The 21,724-nt window shown below is 33.4% G+C and overlaps 1 protein-coding gene across 2 annotated transcripts in view; it reads right to left on the reverse strand.

The window, feature by feature from the left end:
• Positions 1-21,724, reverse strand: part of Fas1 (fasciclin 1) — a 176,687-nt gene that overhangs the window by 18,316 nt on the left and 136,647 nt on the right. Inside the window, exons 7-8 of one of the 2 annotated variants that reach the window (XM_070634310.1) lie at positions 10,732-10,782; positions 6,260-6,411 (exon numbers count right to left, since the gene is read on the reverse strand). In XM_070634310.1, the coding sequence (XP_070490411.1) occupies positions 6,260-6,411; positions 10,732-10,782 (203 nt within the window). The remainder of the gene's footprint in view (positions 1-6,259; positions 6,412-10,731; positions 10,783-21,724) is intronic. The other variant, XM_070634312.1, reaches the window with a different exon arrangement.

The following is a 21,724-nucleotide window of genomic DNA, read 5'->3' on the forward strand; positions in this document are numbered from 1 at the left end:
ATTTATTATAAAGAATTAAAGTAAAATGAAATGCTTTGAGTCGAAAATCTGCTTATGTTTGTAGATTTTCTGGGTGGTTTGAGATGTAATTGAGTCAAAAATGTTTAAGGTTGAAAAGGTACGATTGAGGATGAAAAGAATTTCACAATTTCAACGTGGATTGATTTGTATGAAACATCTATAAAGGACTAGGCATGCAAAATGGAGACGAATAAATGGCAAATTTTTGATACTATTTAGTCCAATTGTTGATTGAATAGTTTCTAAGGAACTGAGCTTGATGTCAATCTTTTGAAACTTGAATTTCATATGCAGCCGATTTTTGTATGTAGTCAAATCGACTTCAAGCTCTCTGTTTATACAGTATAAACGTTACTAATGACCATGATCTCTACGTAAAGATACAGACTGCTACAAATCGTAATAGAATCAGTTTTTATTGGTTTGATGTTTGAGTACTAAAGATAATAATTGTTTTGGATATAAGAATAGAATTTTTAGAACATTTACTGCCAATTTTGTCTTCAAAACACATATTTAAATAGCTAAAAAGAAACCAAAAATGGAATTTAGCCAGCTCAATTCAAATTGATGCCAATTGGCCGAATGATGTCCATTATAGTTCATTAAAGTTCATATAGAACTAATTAATGTCTAATTAATGACTAGTTTTAAATAATGTTTTTATGTCCAATCGGGTTTTATGTCAAAATTTTGCTTTAAAAAGGCTCAATTCATGAAAATCCATGCTTATGCCAGTTGATTGAGTTAAGTTTAGGTTTTATTTTAGATAAACTTTAGTTTACCCTAGTTCTAGTCATATTTTGACCTAGTTATCAGAGTTGGCAGGACTCTCTTTCTGGATAAAAAGGATTTTCTGGATATTCAGTGGATTCGGACTTTTGAGTCCATTTAAAATCCAACTCCGGGAGTCCTACCAACTCTACTAATTATATTCTAGGTATTCCAGGTATTCCAAGCAATTCAACAAAAGAAAATACTCGTTATGATATTATATCGTCGCCCGGTTAGCGACAAAGTCTACAAAATGCCATGACAATGCCCTAACAATGAATTAAAGGAATCCTAATGGCTGTTCTAGCCTTTTTTGCTGCAACGTGTCGCTTGGAATGTACCATAAATTTCTTAGTTATCTCTAAATATGCAAATTGTATTTTAAATACAACCTATTAAGATTTTAAAGATACATTCTAGGATCCAGTCTAGGGTAAACCAGAGAATCCGGAAAATCTACCTTGATATCCGTCTACTTATACTTCCGGGTATCAACATTCTAACTCTCTAAACCATTTTCTAAATCTTAATTATACAAAATTCCATAAACGCATTCACATATCACTAACTCAAAGGTCAATTATGACCCAACATTTTCTATTTCTATCCTACAGACTCACAATAAGAAGTAAAATCCCTTTTTTTCTCAATTCTCATAGTTTAATAGTGCATGTAATTGTGCCAATAAAAATCTCCGCACGTCTCAAATTGTCCGAATAAATAAAATTTCGATTTGTTTGTTAAGTGTAAGAATTTAGGACTTAAATGGAAGATGAAATATGCTTTTATTCCTTCTTATTGTGTGCTTTTCAATTCAATTCGTGTGTTTGTTACGCCTATGGACATGAATAAAAAGAGGAAGGCATGCCCCTTTACATTTCTAATCGCTTTCAATTCGAATTGTAAACAGAAAAAAATAAATAAATAAATGATGTAAAAGTTCCTACGTGTTTTTGACCATTCAGTACCTATCAGGCAAGGCATTCAACAAACAAATTTTTTTTTAAATAAGCTTTATGGATTTGAATGATGATACCCATATCAACATGATCATCTCTATTCTATCTAGCCGGTGTTTATTGTGTCATGTACTACTGTTGACATTATACTCGTCAACGTATGCTTACCTTAGATCGAATGGTCCACCGCTGATTCAATTTCAGCAGTCGATATTTAAAAAAGGAAGAAAAAAGGCAACGAGAGTGGTCAATAATCTTGTCAATACACAGTAGAATTATGTCAACATGCAGAAGGGGATTTTTGGGGATGTATCAAAATGAATTATCATCATTAAGTAATTTCCGCGTATGTTTCCTGATGTTTGGATGTTGGGGAATTATTTGTGATTTTTTCTTAGAGATTGAGGGTCATTCAGTTATGAGGTGACATGAAAAATCGAAATGAGAGTTTCGTAGTAAGAGAACGGCCCTTATACTGTTGCCTATATTGCCCCGTATAATATGCCCTACACTGTCTTCCACCTACTGTTACCTCTATACTGTCCCACTACACTGTCCCCTTATACTGCCCCCTTATATTGTCCCCATACTACTGCCACCCTATGCTGCATCCATAAACTCCCAACTCTTCTACCTACACAGTTGCTATATTGCCGGTGCCTGAATATCACGAAACTTCCTCAGATTTCTTAAAGCTTCCCAAAAACTTTCATATTAGATTATGAATTTAATTATGGACTGACTAAACACGAAGATTGAGATGCTTTCATTCAGTAGACATGCCAAAAGAACATTTTTACGTGAGGAAGAAAAATAACAAACTTTAATATTAAATTTCCTAGCATTAGCCTTACATCTGTCAATTTCCTAATATAGATTCAATTTTGAAGGCTGAGAATCTCATTATTTTTGTATCTGATGACAAAATGAGCCTATTTTTGATTTAAAAGTATTGATTTTTTATGGTGGGGAAAGATGATGAATGATGTCTAGGTTTGTGAGATTTCAACTTCCAGGTGGAACTAGGAAGGCACTTTTTGGTAAATTCCATCAATTGATGCTATTTTTGGGAGATTTCAACTTCCGCGTGGGACTAGGATGGTTTTTTAGGAAATTTCCAGCAAATGGCGTCTATTTTTGTGAGATTTCAACTTCTGGGTGGAGCTGGGCCTTCCCAGTTAGTTACTTTTTAGAAATAACATCAAAAATGGCTGAATTTGCTTCAAAATTCCAGCATCTTACTCTAAAATATTGTCGGGCAACCTGTGTGTCGTGGTATACTTGTATCTTTGAAAATGCCATGGACCCAATGTCGTGTTCGGTTTTGGTAGAGCCTTGTCCCTAAGGTTCTAAGGAGCAATAAAGCTTGAACAACATTGCCCTAAAATCCACTATTCAAATCCTTAAACATCATTTACAAACAACTCCCAATCCAATATTGTTCTTTCACGATTCACTGAACACAAAAAAAAATTCATTCATCTTTTTCTTCCTATTTTTAGGTGTAACGACGGAAATAAAAAGCTCATTGAGTCTATTGTACAACAATTGCTTCTTATTTATTCTCATGATTCTTCTTAAATTTGTCATGAAACGACTGAATGGAATTGAATGACAAAAAAAAAAATTATAAATAAGCTTTTTGTACTTTGTCACTCTTGTTATTGGACTTAAAGCATGAAGTACAATAGCGGAAGCAAAAGTTCATCGAATCGTAATTAAATGCTCATGTTTTACGTCAAATATTTTTAATTAATAAAAATGGATTTCATTTGATAAATTTTAATTATGCATAATAATTAGATTAGAATAGAATAGAATAGAATAGAAAGTAGGGTATGGCATGTGAATTGTCGTTGCTGATCTTAACATAGAAATAGATTTAATTCACCATGATTTATAGCCAGACTTGTTTATATATTTTTTTCGATAATTTATTGTTGACAGAGAGAAAAGAAGTAGATTTAAAGGGAAGCGATAAAGGCTTCAGCATGAAAAGGGTTAAGGAATTAACCTTTTGAAAATAAGAATGTAGGCTTGATCATGGAACATAAAATGATAATTTTTATATAGGATTTGTGATATCTGAATGTTTTTTGTGGAGGCTAGTTGTAAGTGATGAGTGCTGGAAGATAGGATTGGGGAGAAGGTGCAAGGTATTGTGATTTGAAGACTCTAGGGAGTAGATGAGGTGAGAATATAAGAAAGGGCAAGGCAAAGAAACCGAATAGCTCTAGTTTGACGGATTTTGGAAGGATCGTATCAGAGGATTGGGTCTGCCCAGAGTGTAGTATGAGGAATTGAGCCATATATAGGCAAATCTGTCAATCAGACTTCTGTAGCCGAGTGGTTAGGCAACAGACCAGTATTATGTATCACTCTTATGTTAAACCGTGAGTTCTATTCTCAACAAACTCTGATCCCTCTTAATTATTTCATGGAATGTTGTGGATATGACGAGAATTTGGACAATTTTCTTAACATTGTTGACCTTAGACATTAAAGCATTGTCTGTACATTGTCTACCGAATAGTACAGGTCAGATAATCGATTCAAAATCGAGCACCAAATCGCAATGTCCCTAGACAAGTTAGAACCAACTCTAGCGTCAAGTCAAAGTCACGCCGACCAGCTACTGAATTTTTGATCGATCAACTGATTTGTTCTATTCAGTTCTGACTTAAACACCAATATAATTATGTTTCATCATCTCCAAACAGTCCCCATTACATATAAATCCTTAATCACATTATCTAAATGAAATATTTCTACTAATTTGCATTGCAATTTCAACCAATTCCATTGTATAAATTTCCCTATAATTCTATTAATAAATCTATACACAACAATACTCAATTCAATTGTTATCCATTATTCCAAAAATGTTGTAAACAGATATGATTAAATTAGTGAGAGATGTAACGAATCCCATCAGTTATTCAATTAGCATTTAAAGTGAATTATTTGTTGTGAGTCCCCCCATCATCCCTTAAGTAAGCAATCAAGTTAATTCATTAGGTAACAAAATAAATTCATTGACTTTGAAAGTATGTAAATACTTTAATTTTGATTGTTTTGTTGTTGGATGCTTTAAGAATATTGTATTACGATGTTATTGTATTATGGTGGAAGCTGTAATTAAGCTTGAGGTGTTTTTTCGTTTAATTCTATTATTATTTAGAAGCTGATTTGAATTTTGTTGATGAAGTTTTTGGAGATTATGGTGGAAAATTGGGGAAAAAATATGCTTTAGTTAGTCTTGTAAGATAAAACCTGCTTTAGAAATTCATTCCGCACGGTAATGAGTCCAATTGCGCTCCAGCCAAAGAAGTAAGTATGTAAGTCTAGTTGTGACTAATTGCTGGAGAACCATTATTTAATTTTCATTATTTAAAGCCTGTATCTTAGATTCTCGATTCTAGCTTATCCGATGCCCGACTTTAGGTCGATTAACTGATCTGTGCTATTCCAAAGGCTCAAGACATGGAAATGACATAAAATCTAGTCATATGCTGTAGAAGTCCGAATGACGGATATCCATACCTTAATTACCGATAAATATCCGTTACCGTCAAATCTGGATTATAGATAATTTTCGGACCTCTAATATGCTAGCATGGGCTTGTCTTAAAGCTGAATTTTACAAAATCTGATCCAAAACTAGACTCACACTGGCCATGGTCCAGATTTTTCGCCATATCTACGGAATGACTTTCCTGGGACAATTGTTAGATTGAATTGATTTACTTGCAAAGCTTTCCGGAAGGTCCGGACTATGGAAGTCATCATTGACAGTGTAAATCAACCTTTTAATTAAGATTCTAGGATAACAGAGCAGTAAGGCATCAACTAAGAGTAAAATAGGGCTTTAATCCAAGACTTTTTGTATGGAACGATTGAAACTGGACAAAACAAATATTTTCAAAGTGATTTTGGCTTTGAATTTGTCAATTTTAGGTGGACCTCATCCAAAAATCCCATAAACACCTCTTTAACTTCCATACTCCCATCCTCTTCCAATTAACATTCAACAAGTATTTAATCACCCAATTTTCAATAATTAAATTAGCGAATAAAGGCACCTAATCCTTATTTTAATTCCTTATCATCTCCAATTAATTTTAATAAAACGTTTCTATCTTAAAACTTTTAATACTTCCACAGAAAAAGCCCGAAGCTTCACAAAAATTTTCTCAAAATAATTACAACAAATCCACAAACATTTCCGTCTGATTTGATTATATTTATTAAATCGATAAATTTCAGCTGCTGTTTTCTCATTCAATACCCAGCTTGTTTGTGACTGTACAGCAGCAGCACAAATTAATTAAGATTTATTACTTAACAGAAAAATAATTTTATAATTGCCATTTCAATGTGAAATTAATTATTTTTCATCTTTAGCAGCTCGTCCTGCATCATTCAGTTGAATGATTTATTTAATGGTGTACAAATTAAAGTCTTCATGGACATCAAATTAATTAAATTGTAAATGCTATACTTACCCTAAAATATTTCTAACTTCTGGACGGTTCCATGCCTCATTGCTTGGTGCAAATAATGTCACATCTCTCATTGAGTTGATTGCTTGCATAAATTCACCGCCAACGTCCATAATTACTTCGTAGAACTTGAATAGTGGACCATCTTCCTTTTCCTAATTGAGAGAAAGACAAAATTTTGGGTTAATAATTTTTGTAAATTTTTTTAATGGATTTTTTGAAGTTTTTTTGTTCTTAAAAGTTATTGGATGCAATAAAAATATAAAAATTTGTTGTAAATTTAAAGGAAATCAAAATACTTGCATAGAAAATTTAAAGCGATGGTCATTTTTTAATGGAATTTTAATGATAAAGAAGAAATTGGACTAGCTACAAAACCTTTACAAACTTAGTTCTACATATTTTCAAACAAATTTTAAAAACTTGATGAATTTTTAATGATTTATGACTAGAAATAAACTAGTCTAGACAATCCATCTTGCTACCCAATTGTCTTCCAGCTACCCAAAACTCTAGCAATGCAAACTACTAGTCCCGGAAGGCACATGGTGTAGGAATGTTCGAAAATCTTGTCCATGATCAACACGGCTCTAGCTTAAGGGCGAATTCTATTGAATTTGATCTAGGCCAAAGTCAGGTCGGCCTGGGGTTTGGACAATTCTAAGCCGTGTGCTTTCTGGGATCTATTTAAGCAAAATAGACTTAAACAGCAAGGAAATAAATTTGATCCTAAGTAGAAAAGACTGCGTTTAGTCAACCGCGTGTTTAGTGATAAACTAGCCATTTCATGAAAAATTCCATAAATGTCATGCAGAGCTTGCAATCGACTTGAATTATGCATTAAGTCTAGTCGACTCGAGTAGAATTTTCTATACAAAATCCGTGTCGACTACCAGTTCTGATATCAAATTTATAATTAGACATATATTCGACTAATTGCAGCCTGTTCTCCCCGCGAACAAGATTCTAATTCTAATCTATCCCTTTTGTTGAATAATGCATGCCTCTGACTTTCTAACCTAAACTCACAAATCTTGAGTAACACATCATGACATTGCAAATGCACCCATAACAATGCTATAACGATGTTTCATCATATGATGGTCATATGACATCGTCAAGTCATCCTAATGATTGCATTCGCAATAAATGACCATGATATGCTGTTCAGCAAACAACCCAAATTTCCATTCTATCCTGATCATCACAAAACAAACCTATCCAGCTATTCAATCTACTTTTAAATTGATATAAACGACAACAAACCGTTTGTCGGACATAACATACATTTTCCCTTATCTAAAGAAATTATAACCCAAATAACAGACCATCCTAGTCTTTAACGAGACAACAAATGACGATGAAAAAAGAAATTAAGGAAAAACAAACTTTTTCTTGTGGAAAATTACCCATTGTGTAGACATTTCCTACTCATTCCATTCCTAAATATTGTCTCGGATAAAAGTTATCATTTCTCTAAATTAAACAGTATAAAATGACCATAACTTTCATTTCCTTTTTTTTTGTTGTTTTTCTTATATCCTAAATCATACCATTGAGACTAAACAAACACAAATAAAGAATGAAATTGTAAAAAAAGTATATACTTTTAAGGTATAGGAATGATGGATAAAAAAGTGTGTGTTGACAATATGAAACAAATGAACTGGAATTCTAATGAGCTTTTGAGGAGGGGCTGTTCATAAATGATGTCGATTTTGTGTCTCACGACATTGTGTCTCATGACATTGTGTACAACATGACACTGTGGACACCATGACACTGTGTACATCATGACACTGTGTGCACCATGACACTGAGTACCATGACACACTATGTACCATGACACACTGTGTACCATGAGACACTGTGTATCATGAGACACTGTGTACCATGAGACACTGTGTATCATGAGACACTGTGTATCATGAGACACTGTGTACGATGACACATTGTGTATCATGAGACACTGTGTATCATGAGACACTGTGTATCATGAGACACTGTGTATCATGAGACACTGTGTACGATGACACATTGTGTATCATGAGACACTGTGTATCATGAGACACTGTGTACCATGAGACACTGTGTACCATGTGACACTGTGTACCATGTGACACTGTGTATCATTAGACACTGTGTACCATGAGACACTTTGTACCATGACACACTGTGTGCCATGAGACAGTGTGTACACCATGAGACACTGTGTGCCACGACATTTTGTCTCATGACACTCTGTAACCTTCTCTCTAACAAATCTCATCAACACCATACATCATTAATGAAGAAATCCCAACTTTCGTTTTTGTAATATACAAGATGAAAAGAAGCATTTGATGATTCATTCAACGGATGTGTATTCACAAATGTAATTTAATGATACAAAAAATGAAGTAAAAAAGACGAGCAAAAAGAAAATGTTTTTGATGTAATGGAAATTTCTGAGAAGAATAAATCACACAGCATATCCGTAAGGAATGAAAGTTTTTTTTCCTTCTTCTTTCATCCTTTATACTGTAGACTGTTTGTATTTCATTTGAAGCTTTACGTTTTCTTTTTTTTGTCGAATTTCTACGTGACCGTAAAACTATTAAATCAAAAGTAAAACGTGTTCTTCATTTCCATGTTTGTATGTTTAAGACTTGCCAATTTTTCAAAGTCTGTCTTCCTTCATAGAAATGCTATTTCGTGTCGACATGATAGAGATTCACATTCAATAAAGATGAGACAAGCTTCGTAATAGAATTTGAGGGGTTGATATTTATTCTTTGAGGTAGTTTTTGTGAAGCTTATTGAGGAGATTTTGAAGGAAAGTTTGCTTTTCTTGGAATGTGCAAAATAAAATTTGAGGATTTTTTTAAAAGGAAAAAGTGTGCTCAAGTTGTGAATCAACATGATTAAAGGTATCCGATTGGAATTGGAAGTTAATGTTTTTTTTTGGGGATATTGACACTTATATGCTGAAGATTTGGACAAAAGTTTACTGATTTTTCTGTAAACTTGTTGGATTTACTGAGAAGGAAGTAGATTTAATGCTTTACAATTTAGAGTGAATCGATGGATCAATTTACAGTGGATTTACAGCTACAAAGGACAAAAATGATGCCTAGGTACAACAACATTGCGATTTAATTCTTAATCTCGCTTTACACCCAAACTGACAAGGAGGAGGATCAACAGGGTTGAATAACACACATTTAGGTGAGTATCCTCATTGAGCTCACACTACAACGTGCTCGCTAAGCATTGATACGTCGCCGAATTACCGACTGGACATGAAGTTGCCTTGACAGTAGCGCAACGACTAGCTTCGACTCATTTTCATTGGAAAAATGCGATGAGCCGCATTGTGCAGCTAGGATTGTCTGTTAGGGACCTGCCCTGTTACACATGGAAGTTAGAAATTCCCTCAATTTTTATCATCCACTTGAGAATTCTTTTTGAAGACTTTAAGATTAAAAACAGAGAAATAAGCACAGAAATTGATAGAAAAAGTTGGCAAACGCCAGTCAATTGACATAATTCAGAGAATTAAGCCTTAAGAATCGAGTTATAATAAATTAATTCTAAATCCAAACTAAATTAGATAGGGAAAATGTTTGGATTCTAGAAGAAGTGTTTAACTCAGAAGAACTATCGATCCTGATTAGCAAGGATTGCGTATACCTTGATGGTAATCTGAGTTAGAACTGGCAGGACTTTTAGAGTCTGGTTCTTGAAAGGAAGCTGTCGATAGAGACAGTGTAGCACTTGATATTAGTATTTGGCAACAGACAGCCAGCGGAAGGGCCAATTTCAGACGTCAGCTGAGAGAGGCTATAGATCACAGCTGATCTGTACTTTCAGCGAAATAAGTAACTAAATTGAGATTCCGGACTCCAGAAAGGCGTTTCCCTTAAAGCACCTTAAAAACCCTTCAAAACAACTCCTAAACCAACCCCAGATCAGCTTCAGCTTCAACAAACTCTCAGCACATCCACACAAAACTGCACAAAAGATGAACTTTATTTTCGTACGAACAACATTGTGATGATAATGATTATGATGATGATAATGTAAAACTTCAGATGTTCTACATGAAGGTGATGATGAAAAACAGAAGAGAGAAAGAGAATGGAAGTGAAATATTTTTTGGCATGCAAAATGAATTCTTAAGTCATGTGAATTTGAGTTTATATGTTGTATAAGAATGCAAGGATGCTTAATTTTTTTCCCAGCCGTAAATACGTGAATATACATTTTTTTCAAGCCTTTTTATTTCTATCTTATTCATACGTTCACTTTGTGTGTTTGGCTACAATTTGCATTGCATGCATGTCGACAAAAATGAGGAGGTGTCGAGCATATTATATCAGGCAAATTTTGTTATTTTTTTTTTTTTTTGGTTATTATTTCAATCGTTCTTATTTTGCACTCGAAAAATGTTACGAAAAATAATGAAAAAAAACATAATGAAATCTGATTCTTGCCTTGTTTACTCTTTCCTTACTCGAATAATGGTAATGCCTTCTTTCCATCATCTAAAAAGCAAATGATTTTAATGGATTTTAATTCTTTTTTTTTGGAATTTTTCTCAAAACTTTCAATTTTGAATTCTAAAAAATTTATTCTAATTTTTTTGAGTTTTTTGGTGTTGTCTACAGTTAAGCATGAAGATAACTCGCAAATATGTGCTGATATAATATACTTTATGCAGTCAAATATTCATAAAGTTTCTAATTTATTCATAATTTTGTTGGTGAATTTTGAATTTTTTGGTTAGAATTTTAAATTCAAATTGAAGATTTCAAGTCGATGAATATTGAGTTTTTAAAGGTTTGAATGATTTTGAGCCTGATTAGCTACCTAGACCAAAGTTCGAATTATTGATTAATTTGTTAAACGACACCTTTTGATTGTTTTGATTTAATTCTGATGATTAAATGCTTGAGAACATGATCAATGAAGGTTGAATTATGAGTTGAATAAAGCTGCTTGTAAAGGAATCGTAGGACTCAAGGACGTATCCAAGGAGAAGGGATTTTTGGAAACAAAGCCACCCCACACTATTTTATACAATAAAATGCTTAAATTAGCTTTTAATTCATTTCAAAAATGTCTCAAATCTAAGTGTCAAATTGACGACAATTCGACTATAATTACAATCATATTTTATGAATTTTCTCACATTTTCCTCAATTTTCCATCATTTTCCACATTTTCTAAATCCAAGAAAAAATTTCCCAAAAAAAAAATTAAAATCGCTGACATTTTAAACAAATTTTTACGCCTTTAAGTCGTCAATTAATTACAACCAAATTGTTATTACACAAGACAATAATTAATTGTTCCACCTGGAACTTCCACATTATACCGTAATTACCATAATTCTAATGACAGCCTTAATTTCCCAGAAAATCATCACAAATTCCAATTTTTTTTTCATGTCTTTCAGCATAAATTTACAAGAAATGTTAAACAGATTAAGCCAAAAAAAAGTTGGCATTTTTTAAATCCTGCCAAGTCACAAAAAAAGGAACAAGAAGTATTTTTAAGTTTTTATGAAAATATACACAACTTCTACTTCCTCATACGCTAATTTACTTAACGACGTATTAAATTGCTTTTTTCCTAGAAGGAAAAAACACAAATTTTTTTTTGTGCTGCTTGACTTTCAGGCACAAAAGAAAAACTTTTTTTTCCTACCTCTTTCCATGCCATTTACGTTTACAGCATGGATGAATATACAATGTATAATTAAAGACAACAATAATTTTATGCTGCCATTAAAGAGTTTTTTGCATATCTGACGTTCTACTTTCGTTTCGACGTCCATTTAGCACAAGAAAGCTTATATTTGAGAATTTATGGCCCGCGAAAGGTTTCTATAATATAAACAGTACAGATATCTAAGAGCTATAAAATGAAGGAAGCAAATTTAGTTAATTGCTGTGAAAAAAAAAATAATGTAAGGCATTTGTAGATGACGAAGTATTTTAAGCGGCTTACATGGAACAAAACACGATAGTAGTTGGGGATGTTTACTAGTTTGGTGTGTGGATTTTTGGGTCAGATTTGAATTTGGGGCTTTTACAAGAATGATATAGATGGAATGGTACCAAAACAAGACAGAATGTGATTAAGTCCAGTCTAGAGCTAGCAGGACTCCAGGCAGTGCCATGGCCTGCACATTGGAGTCTATCCAAGCATGATCCAGTCTAGAATGGCTTCAGAATGAGAATAAAGTCTAAACTAGGACAGAACCACGACTATACCAGGATATGGACATACCAGGACCATAAATGACTTAGAATTCATCCAGATCAAGATCATTTTCAGATCAAGATGAGTATTGACGGGTTCAATGTCAACAGGATTAGTCCAGGACTAGACAAAAATGGAACAATATCGAAACCTGGACGCTGACCTGAACCTGGACTAAGAACCTGGACGGTCCAGGCTGAACCTAAGATGCGATCAGTACTACCTTAAGTACAGGCCAGGTTGGGAGCAGGACTAACCAAGAATTGCTCAAATACATTTAAGGATGTCAGGAATACTTCAAAATTGACACAATTTGCACCTAATTTCATTCCTCAAACTTCAAGACAACCTCCTATCCCATCCAATTCCACCAAAATTCACCATCAACCTCAAACTCCCATAAAACCCTTGACATCACTTCCAAACTCTCCCCTACCATTACATTCCTTCAACTTTTCCGACTTACTGTTAAAGATTAATAAGTGCCTTTTGCGACATTCTTTTTTTCTGTTGGCATTTTTACAAAAAATAAAATGAGAACAAAAAAAACGCGGAGACAGAAAGGTGGGTAGAGCGTAATTTTTTATGATCAACTTTCATGTCCCAACATTATGCCATATGTTGTTTTTTTTTGCAGCTTATTCTGTGAATGAAGGGGTTGATGGCGTTATTGTGGCAGATTGTGACAAGTTTTGAAGATATTTGGAGATTTGCGGGGTGGATTTTGATGGATTTAGTTGGGGATTGTGGGAAATTTGTGTGTCAAGGTGAGGAAATTGAATGTTGAGGACATGGCAAGCGGACTGTAGCTAATTTCAGGTAGCAACAGAGGAGGATTACGGAGCACATTTGATTAATACAGGCAGTAAAGGCCTGAATTAGTAAATTAAAAGCAAATCATCAATGAGAACTTAAAATTGACTAAAATTTGCTATAGAAAAGAAGATTCAACTTCATATTCCTCATTTTTGAGCTTAATCACTGCCTTCATGAACTGTACAGATTAATTTTGATCCATGACCATCGATAGATTGCGCCAGAAGCTGGTAGCCGCTTGGCAATCAATAATACTATCATTTCTACGTAACAACAGCTTATTAAAGCTTGATTCTTAGACTATAGCAATCCCTTGAAGCCATGACTTCAATTTCCACCCTTTCAGACTGAAATTAAATCCTTAAGAACTCCACAAACCCTAAAAACCCAACTCCACTTCAAAATGCTTCAAATCGCCCATCTTACAGCAATCCCTTCACTTTTCCCAGTCTTTAAGCATCCATTTTAATTTGCTTTCCTTTCTTTCCCTCTCGGTGCACATCATACAGTGTCAGACAACAGTGTCAGAAAGAGTGAATATAATTTTTAATGCATACACGAAGTGAAAAAAGGGGAGACAAAAAAGACAGCAAGAAGACATAGCAAAAAAAGAGATGCGGATGTGTCCCCAGTTAAGTTGGCATCGGTCAAAAGCACATTCTGCATAGAATATTAATCAGTTTGTTTGGTTTAAAAAAAGCCATGGCAAAAAATATGTAATATAATTCTTTGGGGAGATTGTTTGTGCTGCCTTTTTTGTTGTTGTTGTTTTGGTTTTCTTATTATCTTATTATTTAAATGTCTGTGCTGTCTTTATACCCTTCTTAGCATTAAAGTCTTAAAGAATTTTCCTTAATGTAGGCAATATGAATGAGAAGTAAATTATTGAAGAAGATATGAAAGTTAAAGTCGTGCTGTTTGTAGGCAGAATGTTGAGGCAATTTGGATTAATAATGCATTAGGCATATGGGAGTTGAAATTGAAGGAACTTGAAGATTTTTGGAGGTTTTTGAGTTGGAAATTGGAATTTTTGTTCATTTCTTGGTTTGTCTTTGTTCAGCAGATTCTTGAACAGCACATTGTGCTTGCTATGGCACTGCTATATGGCCGTATTACCGGAAAGATCCGAAGATGCCCTGATGTCATCAAGACGGTTGACTTTGACCCATTTTATGCCGAAAAATGTGGTTCGCCGCATTGTACAGCTCGGAATTGTTGTCTTTACTTCCAATTTACAGCACATGCTTGATAATTCCAACCATCAACATCCACAAAAACCCCTTAAAACATCAGAAGAACAATCCTTTTTAAATTCATCAACAAAACCAAACAATCCGACAAATTGCACTACATAACCAGCAACACCAAGCAATTTGTATCTTTCAGACTATTCCAGACACAAATCCCCATAAGCCAGCATATAACAATCCTCAAAAAAACCAAATGTAATCAAATAATCACTTTAAATTCAACATGAAAAATTTCATCTTGATCTCTTTATTAACTTAATGTCTCATCTTGTGTCAACCACGTCATGTCTTCTTATATTATTGATTCATGTGACATAACATCAAACATACAGACGAGAGGCGAGAAATGACGAAATATCTTATGCAATGTCTCATACATTTCATATTCTTTCATCATAACATATTTCATTAAGAATGAGGATAAAAGGAGAAGGGACAGAAGAACAATGAGAAGAATAAATATAATAATAAAATATGTGATGACAAAACAACCGAAAAAAAGAGAAATAGAGAAAATGAATGGAATCATATGAATCAGATTGTGATGATTTGTGTGTGACTATAGCGCATTTTTTTGAGGAGGAGATTTTGATTTATTTTTGGGTCATGGAACTGTTTAAGCTGTTGTTTTGGGAATTAGATCATACTGTGAATTTTGTATGAAGTCGAGTTGACTTGACTTGACTGCTCCATTGAAAATCTTCTGGAAAATCCAAGTTGACTTCGAGCTCTGCTAAGATATAGTTGGAATGTCAATTTGAGCACTTTTAGGATATCAATCTGTGTTGTGATGTCGATATTAGCAAGTTAGTTGTAGAGTTTTGGCTTATAAAGTTTAAGTTAGCTTGGATTTATTCTTAAAGATCATTTCTCTGGACCTTAAGATGGCATTATATGCTTAGCTAATTGAATATCATTGGTATCATCAGTCTGAGCGACTACAATGGCAACAACTGATTCTACAGCATCGCAGCTCCCAACTCATCATTCTAAATGCATCGATTGAGTGATGCAGTTATACCCCAAGCAGCACAATGCAACGAGTTACATTTTATACATTGTAAATGTTGGTCAACTGGTCGTTAAGATGATGTCTGGGTTGCTTTGTGCCGTCAATATGGAAACAAGAAAATGTTTGACTTTTCTAGTACTGTACGGTACGGTTGGGACTATATAACCTGGCTTTAGTATGTCCTGTAATTCTTATCGATGCTGCTTAGATAAGTCTGTCAGGATTCTGTCGAGGCTTTGAGATAGTACAACAAATCATCCTTCAAAGTGCCAATTTCAAGCTCTAAGCTCCACATATTCCATGAAGAATTCAAAAAATCATGAAGCTCCCAAAGAATCCATTAATAATCCCCAAAAAATGACACACAATCCTCCCAAGACATCAGACAATATGACCTCTGACATCGCCCAAAATCCCAATCATCCTCACAAAAAAACACGCTAAAAATGACTAAAGATGAAAAACTTTTATTTTGTTCCTTCATCTCTTTTTGCTGATGATTTATGATGTGCGTAAAGAATACACTTCATCCCAAAAAAAATATGAATGACGATTTGATGTCAACGTGTAAACATACATTATACCCTTGTTTTCCATATTTACTCTACAAAGAATACTGAATGAATACGATGCATTGACTATTGTGTGTAAAATAAGCAGGAAAAGATCTTTTTTTTATAAGGAATACGATAAAAAAGTATGAAATTTGCGTGAAGATTTATGCGTCCCAATGAGAAGTTTAATAGATTAAAAAAGATAAGGATATGACAAAAATAAATAAATACTTAAAATGTGCTAGTGGAACAGAAACAGTAATAATAAATATATGCAGCATATTGCTCATCATTTTGAATCACAGCTCAAGCAATAAATTGATACACAAAGGCTCTTTGGTGCCTCTTTATGGTGCCATGCTCCATTATCATAAAAATCAAATTTCTTAGTGCCAGCTTTCAAGCTATTAAGTATCAATTTTCAATTTAAGGATTTTAAAATTCTCTTAAGGAATGCAAAATAGCCTTAAATTTAAATAAAATTCAATTGAATACCTCAAGTCCCCAATGGTGATTTCATTTAAGGATATTGACACTCATTTAAATTCCATTTTCAATTCTCTAGCTTCATTGTTGAGGACATTGACTTTATTTATTCAAAATCTATTTTAGAATGGAACTGTCTTGGAAGAATTGACGAGAATACGCTTTACAAAAGGTAATAGAACCGTCTACGGAGGTTCTGGGTCTGAAATTTGCATTTTGTGTCAATTTTGCATTAGTCTTGGACTGAATTTATATCAAGATGTGCTTTTCAGTGGATAATATAAAGTCAAAGATCAGACACTATCGTAAATTACACCCTAAAATCACACGGCAAATAAATGACCCGAAATCCAACCATAGACCGACTTGACTCTGGCCTGAAGGTAGATTTCATCAAATCTAGACTAGAAATAGCATTAAATCGGTCTAAGGTCGAATTTTCAATCATTTATAAGCCCCTGTGTCTTCCAGGACATATACATATGCATATTTATAGCACAAATCGGTTAATTGGTGCAACATTTGGCACCAAACTGGCGTAGCTCTGACATGATGTGAAATTTAAACCAAACCATCAAACCCGGTATAAATTCATAGTTACTCGGCATCCGGTACAAATTTAGAGACCCGGAATGAAGCTAGATTCAGCACAAATTAACAACTTTCTGACTAAGTCAGAGTCACGTCGACCAGCAACCGGTTTTTTGATCAATTAACCAATTTATGATATTAAGCATACAGTTAGGGTTCCATATGACTCATTGTTTCTACTTTGGAGTTGGCTGAGTATCCTAAGTCCATTATCCTACTCAAAAACCACCCATAATTCCACTATTTCTCATCTACATCCACCACTAAAATGACTCACTTCCAGACAGTCTATAAAAAAATAATCTACTATGTCTCATGTCATTAATCCCTTTCCCAACAACACTATATGAGTCATGTTCCATTCAATTTTATTAAATGTAACTCTTGTGGCAGTTTTAATTGCAATCAATTTTAATTCACATGAACAATCAAGCCACGAGCGATTTTTTTTATAACTTTATTGTTGGACAGAATGTTTTTTTTTTATTATCCAGCATAGAATCAATTTTTTTTATGTTATGTGAAAACAAAATTATAATTGGTCATGCAAATTTTGAGTGTCGTGCTCAACGATGTCAATTTCATTGTTATTCATTGTTATGAGCTACAGAAACTTATTTTTTTTTGGCGTTTATAATGTGTGAGGTTGTAAATTTTTTTTAAAGCTGTTCTTCACTTAGGGGGTGTGGATATGTAACGGAACGTGAAAAAATTAACTTCTTAATGCCCTCCTTCTTTTTCCCAATGTAAGCATTGACCAAGTCTCGGGTAATAATGACCAAGTCTCGGGTAAGTCTTGAACAAGCCTTGGGTAAGCCTTGAACAAGCCTTAAGTAAGCTTTGAACAAGCCTTAAGTAAGCCTTGAACAAGCCTTAAGTAAGCCTTGAACAAGCCTTAAGTAAGCCTTGAGCAAGCCCAAAGTAAGCCTTGAGCAAGCCTTAAGTAAGCCTTGAGCAAGCCTTAAGTAAGCCTTGAGAAAGCCTTAAGTAAGCCTTGAGCAAGCCTTAAGTAAGCCTTGAGCAAGCCTTAAACAAACCTTGAACAAGCCTAGAGTATGCTTTAGGCAAGCCTTGAGCAATCCTTGTGTAAGCCTTCAAGCATGATAAAATCTGGACCTCATGTCTAATAGCATGACTTAAGAATTGAAAGATCCCTTAACAGCTCTTAGCATATTTCGTTCAAAGCTAAAGGAAGGGAGGCAGTAGGGTAAATGTGAGTCAAACAACAAAAATCCCGAAAATTCCACTGTTCCTTTTAATCAAAATTTCATCATTTTGCACCATAACATCCAAACCATCCCCATTAACGAGGTGTGTCAGTAATGAGCACTCGCACTCAACAAGACTGAAGAAAAAAAAAGGTCAAGAAGCGTCGTCATTAAAGTACAGAGGAGCAAACATGGTTTATAGACTTACGAAAATGAAGAGAAATGCTTGTGTACACATAAAAAAATATTTAGAAGCTTACAAACACTTCATTTAGCTCATTTCCCATAAGAAGTAAGAAGTGTTTTGAGAAAAAAAAAGTCTTGGGGGAAGATTGGAAGGAAATAAAAAAAGAAAGAGCTTTAATGAAAATTTAAAGGTTGAGAACGTGACCTGGGGTAATTTTTATATTTTTTTGGAGATGAAGTCAGAAAGCAGTGGGAAGTATCTGGCTGTTTAGATCTTAATTGAAGGAAATGACAGGGAATTTTATACTAAATTAATTTAAAATTGTAGTAATATTGTCATTTGGTGCTTTTGGGGATCGGAATTGAATGTTAGGGTGATTTGGTGGTGTTTGGAAGGATGTTATGAGCAGTTATTGGCATTTAAAGCTTCTGATTCAAGATGTCATTCACTTGAAATACTAAGAACTATTCCGAAAGTCAAGGTTCAAATCCTAGAAGCAGTAAATAGTCAGAATTGAGCTTTAAATCAAAAAACTCATCAAATTTAAGTCTGGAAATCACCCGAACAGCATAACGTGTTCTCTAGGGCATCGCTAAGTCGTCGTATTAACGGCAAGACCCAAAATTGCTATTAAGGCTCATTTAGACCCATTTTAAGGCAAAAAATGCGGTTTAGCGCATTGTGCTGCTTGATAAATTCTCAATTTCCAATCAATTATTGTCCAACAATCTTCAAGTCCTCCCAATTTTCCATCAAAATACTCTTCAATACCTCATCATTTCCACATAATTTAATATCCATCTCCAACTCATTCATTACTGTTTTTCAAATATTTTTCCCAAAACAATTTCACAATATTACATTAATTAAGTTCATTTCTATTGAAAAATTTTCATTACTTCAAAGACTCTCTCTTTCTCTGTCTCTTGCTTTTCATTTTCATTGGAGAGCAATAATTATTTAATTAAATTTCAAAAGTGCTTTTAATTAATTCGACAAGCAAGATTCATTCTTCTTATATATTTACTTTACAGTGCCTTTGAGTATTAAATATCATTCATCAAGCTATTCAAGCTGGCTGTTGTTTTTTTAGTCAAGGATTTGACACTTGGAAGCGTTAAAATTGATTAAGTTTTTAGTGAGAAAAACAGTTGATTGTGGGATATATAGTTAGTCCTCTAACGTGTAAAAAGACCGCTTTCAGGTACTGTTGTATCTTTCGGTACTATGTAAGCATGATTTTTGCTTGTTAGAGATCATATTGTGCTTAATGTGATAGAATAAATTGTGGCTGATAAGAAAAATTGTAGAATTTATAATTTCAAGTGCTGCTTGTAGGTTCGATTCCTAACGAGTAAAAGTATTATTAAAAGCAAATCGACATACTTTTTTTTTTGGTAATTTTTATATAATGCAAAGATTCTTAAAATGAGAATTTGGATGGATTGGCACGTGTACTTAGTTAATGATGGGGTTCGAAGAGGTTCAAGGTTGATCAAGGGAGATTCTCGTGATGATCTTAGATACACAAGTAAGGCCTAAAATGAACCAATAGAAACCAAATATCCTAATGAGGTCCATAAAAGATCAAAGTGGTCCAATGAGGACCAACTAGGCTCAAAATGTATCAACTGATTTCATGATAGATCAAGCAAACCCACAAGATGGACAAAATGGACAAAGAGGTTCCTAAATGGACTAATAAAGCTCCAGATAAACCAAAAATGTCCAATGTGAGTGAAAAATGGTCAAAATTGAGTTCAAAATGGTTAATTTGAATACAAAATGAATAAAGGTAGTTCAATATGAACACAATAATAGTTTAAACTAAACTAAAAAAGGGGCTCCAAGATGGATCAAGTCTTAAAAAAATGAATCATGAAGGTCTAGGTTCAACCAAAGAATTTTTAAATACCCCAAAAACACTGAAAATATATTTTTAAATTGCCAGAACCTCCTGGTTTTTATGAAAATTCTATTCATGACCCTTAATCGCCTTTGATTCATTACTTCATTCTTTAATATAACCTATATAATGTTCAATTTAATATAATATTGTATTAACCCCCCTGCAATGCATTTTTAAATGATTTATCAAAAATACCAAGCAGTGATGTGAAACAAAAGGCAACATAAAATGACATATAAAAGGCAACACAACAAGAAGCAAACATGCGATATAAAAGCAAGCATAGGCTTAGACTGTAAAGAGCAGTAGCTCACTAAATCTATAGTAATACAATGAGAATATACTTACATTTATAAACTTCAAATTATTGATATAATATCGGTTTTTTTTTTATATGTAGGAATATTCATAAGACAAAAGTTTATTGGAAATGATTGATACGTTGACAGTCGACCGTAAAATTGTCATTTTTATTAACAATATTTGATGGATTATGAAACCATCATCATTGATCGGGTCGTACATCAATTGATTGTGTTTATGACATTGAATTGGTTCAATTTATTTGCGGTTTATTTTCATATAAAAATTTCATATAGAATTTTGTGTGAGCATCCGTCATTTTTAATTAATAGATTGCATAAATTTTTATATATATTTTTTAAACATATTTTTTGTATATTTTTGGAATGGATGAAAATAAATAAAAAAAAAACAAGAAAAAAACATTTTTTTAATATTCGGAATTTTTTTTTTCGTTCACATCGCCATAATCATAAGAGAATAAAAAGGTATATAAAAAGGAAGAAAGAAAGAAAGAAAAATAAGATCATTAGTATATACATACATTCATGATAATTCAGAGTTGCTAAGTGGACGTAATTAAAATTTTTTGTCTAGAATTTTTTTTTTGATTTTTGTGGAACTAAATTGAGTTGTTGGTTTAAGCAATATCTTGATTATGGATGGTTTAAAGACTAGATTTTTAAGATTTTAAATGCAATTCTTCTCTAAGTTGCAAATATTGATTTAATCTAATGTTTTTAGGTGGTATCTTGGTGATTTAACTTATTTTCATTCATTTCATACTTAAATATGTATTCTAGGGTAATATTCATTGAATTGCAAGACAGTCTACAAGAGTAGTGCAGCGAAATTTCTCTAAAATTTGATTTGTGACTTTAACCAACTGTTTTTGGAATTGAA

Source organism: Chironomus tepperi, unplaced genomic scaffold (assembly GCF_022539635.2).
Source record: "Chironomus tepperi strain 1889 unplaced genomic scaffold, CSIRO-AGI_Ctep_v1 contig_85, whole genome shotgun sequence".
NCBI classification, from domain to species: Eukaryota; Metazoa; Arthropoda; class Insecta; order Diptera; family Chironomidae; genus Chironomus; species Chironomus tepperi.